At 30.1% G+C, this 4,645-nt stretch overlaps 1 protein-coding gene across 1 annotated transcript in view; it reads left to right on the forward strand.

Annotated features, from left to right (window-relative positions):
- The window catches only part of LOC117169829 (L-xylulose reductase-like), a 5,023-nt gene extending 383 nt beyond the window's left edge, over window positions 1-4,640 (forward strand). Inside the window, exons 2-4 of the mRNA XM_033356338.1 lie at window positions 270-699; window positions 3,453-3,601; window positions 4,537-4,640. Coding sequence (XP_033212229.1) covers window positions 270-699; window positions 3,453-3,601; window positions 4,537-4,640 — 683 coding nt within the window. The remainder of the gene's footprint in view (window positions 1-269; window positions 700-3,452; window positions 3,602-4,536) is intronic.
- Window positions 4,641-4,645: the final 5 nt, after the last annotated feature.

The raw sequence follows: 4,645 nt of genomic DNA on the forward strand, positions 1-4,645 counted from the left end.
TTCTGAATTTTTCAAAAAAAAAATTCTAAAATCGGTGCATAATTGCGTTCTAAATGTCATTTTGAACCTCGTTTTCCGATTTCACCCCACTGTGCGCCGCCAGGCCATCGAATGAAGTACCTTGTGGCGCCAGAGACCGCCAGGCCTCGGCTACACCGCTGCTAAAATATTCTACAATCTACTTTTCAAAGGTATTGCAATTCTTACATTAAAGAACATTGAAATAATAAAGACGATACATTTAATTAAAAATTGTTATATCTTTGCAGGGATTGGCAGAGACTTGGCCCTCCGACTCTCTGAATATAAAGGAACCGTGATAGCTTTGTCGAAGACGCAAAAGTATTTGGATACCTTGAAGAAGCAGGACCTGAGAATTGAAACTGTATGTGTGAATCTGAGAAATTGGGAAGAAACCAAGAAGGCGGTAGAGAGTGTTCTTCCAATTGATCTGCTGGTTAACAATGCAGGGGTTGCTGTTCTGAAACCTTTTTTGGAGTTGACCCCAGAGGACTACGATCTCATTTTCGACGTGAATGTCAAGGCAGTGATGAATATCTCTCAGGTCGTAGCCAAAGATCTGATAAAGAGAAAAGTAGGCGGGTGTATTGTCAACTTGTCCTCCCAGGCAGCCGAAGCAGCCCTCTGGGATCATTCTGTTTATTGTGCCTCCAAAGGTGCTCTCCAAATGTTCACCAGGTAAACGCTCAATTAAATAATTTCAGAAATATAAAAAACTCAGATAGCCATGGATTTTTACACCTAAAGCAAATGAAATATTTTTAAGGGTGCCATTGAACCCAGGGCGGATCCAGAATATTTTTCATAGGGGAGGGAGGGGATTGTGAACTTTCTTGAACGAATGTATGTGAAATGGGGTAGAAGGGCTCCCCTAACGATAAAAAAAACTATTAAAATTGAATACAAGAAGGCGATAAATTCCACTTTATTGATATTTTTTCATTGTAGCTAAAAAAGCTGTCTTATATGAGGTGCAATTTTGGTTAAAAATGGAACTTCTTGGTTGATAGCTGAACTACTTTATTAAAAATTAATTTTTTTAGTTAAAAATGATCTTTTTTGTTGAAAATTCTGTTTTGTAATAAATTCAACATATTGGCAATAAATTCCACAATTTGGCCGCAAAATCTACTTTTTTGTTAAAAATTCATATTATCGGTTTAAAAATTGTACTGTTTTGTGGAAAAAGCATTCTTTTGGCTTGGAAATTCAACAAGTTGGTAGAAAATCCAACTATAAGGTAGAAATTCCATTTTATTTGCGTAAAAAATTTGCTTTCTTTAATTGAAATTTTTTTTCAAGTAAGATTTATTCATTTTTTTTTGAAAGATCATTTTCTTTAGGTGAACATGCATTTTGTTGAAAACTAATCTGCTGTAGTTCAGAATTAAACTATTTTGTTGAACATTCATTTTTTTGGTTAAATTATATGGGATCGTACATATATTACGTAACGCGGTTATCTTTCTTTTAAATAAAGATCGATAAAGATGAGAATAAAGTTACCGTTGAATAAAAAACAACACGATGTAAACAAAAGAAAAACACTTTACATAATATATGCAGGATCCCTATTGTTTTCTTAAAAATCGAAATTTTTTGTTCTTGAAATATCAACCTTTATATTTTTTATTGAAAATTCAGATTATTAGATCTATAATTCAACTCGTTCGTTGAACTGTTTTGAATAGAAAATTCGTCTTTTTGTTTCGAAAAACTCAACAATTAGGTAAAAAAATTGACTATGTGACAGAAAGTTGGTCTATTTTGTAGAAAATTCTTTTTTTTTTAATTTAAAATCAATTATTTCATGTGGAAATGGAATTATTCCATTTTTGGCCGAAAATTAATTTTTTGTAGTTTTAAAATTGACCTATATGGGGCAAAATGTTTGTAGTTTGTTTGAAGAATCGTCTTTTTTTGGTAGATTAATAAGCTTCTTTTTCGAAAATTCTACTTTTCTGTTTATTATGTTGAAAATCTCTTTCTCGGGTTAAAAACTAATTCTTTAACTTTATAATTATAATAAATTTGTGGATGATTTTTGGGTGAATAAGTTTTGTCTATTAATTTTTTCGTCATTTTTTATCCATTAAAACATAAACAACGGGTCATATCATAAAATGATCAATAGCTTGTAGGGTTTGTCTACACAAAATGTTGTTTTTTACTTTTTATTTTGATTTTAATGAATAAAACAAAAACTACGCGCCCAATACAAAAGTGATTAATAACAAATTTTTAGTCTATTTTTGGATGAACAACTTTTGTAAGTATAATTTTTTTTCGTACCCTGTATCGTTTGTTAAAAAAAAACACAAGCTACGAAAAAAAATTAGTAAACAAAAATTGTTGAACTAAAACCCATCTGCACATTTTTCATAAATAACTTTTGGATAGGACGCGTAATTTTCGTTTTACACATAACAAATGAAATTAAAAATACAAATAAAAATGTACCCAAAAAGGAGATACAAATTTGTTATAATTTATTACATTCTCATAATTCATGATTGTGAAAGTGTTACATTTGTCCGGATACCTTGTCATTCAAATTTCGAACCAAACGACGCAAAATATAAAAAAAGTCTTAAGGAGCAATACTTTTTGAAAAGTCATATACACTTTTTTAAAACCATTTTTCAATAGGACTTGTGATTTTTTTTTTAATCGAAAATACTATGAAAAAAGTCGAAAATTTAAATGTTGAGCCAATAAACGACGCAAAAAATGAGGAAAAGTTTCTGGAAGAATTTCAACGTTTAAAAATTCCTACATTTCTTTTTACCATTTTTTGACAGAACTTCTCTTTTTGAAGTTATTTATCAAAATTTATATTAAAAAATTGTGCCCGCTGCCTACAGAACTTTAAGCAATTTAATCTTTAACTATACTTAATCACACCACTCTCGATTAAGCCGCTCGCGGTTTACCAATTCCTAGAACTGCTGCTAGTACGAGATCCAACAGGCGCGCGTCCAGGGCGCGCTTAAACTTGGGAGCCGTGCGCGCAGCGCACGAGTAGGATGTGCCCGCTTAGCGGGCAGATTTGTTAGTAAAAAATTAATCTTTTAGGTTGAGTGTAATTATTTGGTTAAATATTCAGCTGATTTTGTAGAAAGTTCGTCTTTTTAGTTCAACATTCTTAATGAGATTTTTTTACAATCTAAATTCTAAATAGATCAATATTAAGTTTCGATGTTTCAGTTTAAACAGAAGACATTTCGAAATAGAAAGAAGAGCTTAAGCCCATGAAATTTTATTTATTTCAAATTGGAGTTAGATGAATTTGATTAATTTCAAATTAGAAAATTTCAAACTTTGAAGATCTTAAGCGATGAAAATTCGATAATTATTTTCAAAAACTTGTAAAGAAATGAAATCATTTCCAATTATAAGCATATTTACATAAACATACGATTTTTTCATAGAACAATGGCTCTTGAACTTGGACAGCATAATATTAGAGTGAACTCTGTAAATCCGACAGTTGTGATGACAGAAATGGGAAAACTTGGTTGGGATGATCCAAAAAAAGCTCATGAAATGATAAGTAAAATTCCTCTTGGTCGCTTTGCTGGTAAGAAAAGAATGATATTAATTATTCTATTATCGATTAAAATTCAAGTAAATTCACATTTTTAATTATTTTATGCAAATTATTATAAACTAAAAATTTAATACCTATTAATCATAAGTGATATAATAACAAATAGTATATTATTAGTAGCAGTAGAATTAAAGAAAGAAAAATTTAACTACACAGTCATTCAAATCATTCTTATTATGTATTTCATATTTATGAAGTTATTGAGTAATAAATGTTTTTTTAAGCTCGCAGAATTGATAAACCTTCACCTTCACTTATATCTTGTTTTTTTTTAAAGTTAATTCAATCTGTTATCGCTTTGAAAATGTGAGAAATAGATTTTATATGCATTATATATCCGTATAAAGAATGGATTCTGTATTTTTATATTCTCATGGTATATTTGCCAGTATAATAACCATTGATAATCCTTGAAAAAATAGGATGGGTAATTCCACACCTTTTAAATTGTGTTACTCCTAATTAGCTCAAGTTTTAATATAATTAAAATTATTCAATTATTCAATTTAAATAATAAGAGCTATAAAGCAAAATAGCGGACTATCGGCTTGTTATTATAGTTGTCTCGTTTTTATGACAATATTTTTAAAAAGTATGAACTTTTCCCTAAACAAAAGTACAGCTACGCATTCTTGTGTCATAAAATAGTGACATAAATGTTACTTAAGATCCAAAATATTTCATAACGAGCAAGGTCTGGCAGGTTTATTCTTTGATGGAAAAAAATTCATTTCTAGAAAGTATTTCTTTTTAAATAATTTTTAATAACAAATTGGAATTAAGAAAAAAAAACCTTAAAAACTCCAATTTTTGTCTCCCAGACATTAGAAAGTCTGAATATCCTCCAAAAATATCCAAAGAGAAAAAAATATTTCCAGATTTCACTTTTTTCTATCCTTTCACAGAAGTTGCCGAAGTAGTGGATGCTGTAGTATTTATGCTAAGCGACCGCAGTTCAATGATCAGCGGAGCTGCCTTGCCAGTCGATGGAGGATTCCTCGCCACGTAAAATTT

The sequence above is a fragment of the Belonocnema kinseyi genome, chromosome 3 (assembly GCF_010883055.1).
Source record: "Belonocnema kinseyi isolate 2016_QV_RU_SX_M_011 chromosome 3, B_treatae_v1, whole genome shotgun sequence".
Lineage (NCBI taxonomy): Eukaryota > Metazoa > Arthropoda > Insecta > Hymenoptera > Cynipidae > Belonocnema > Belonocnema kinseyi.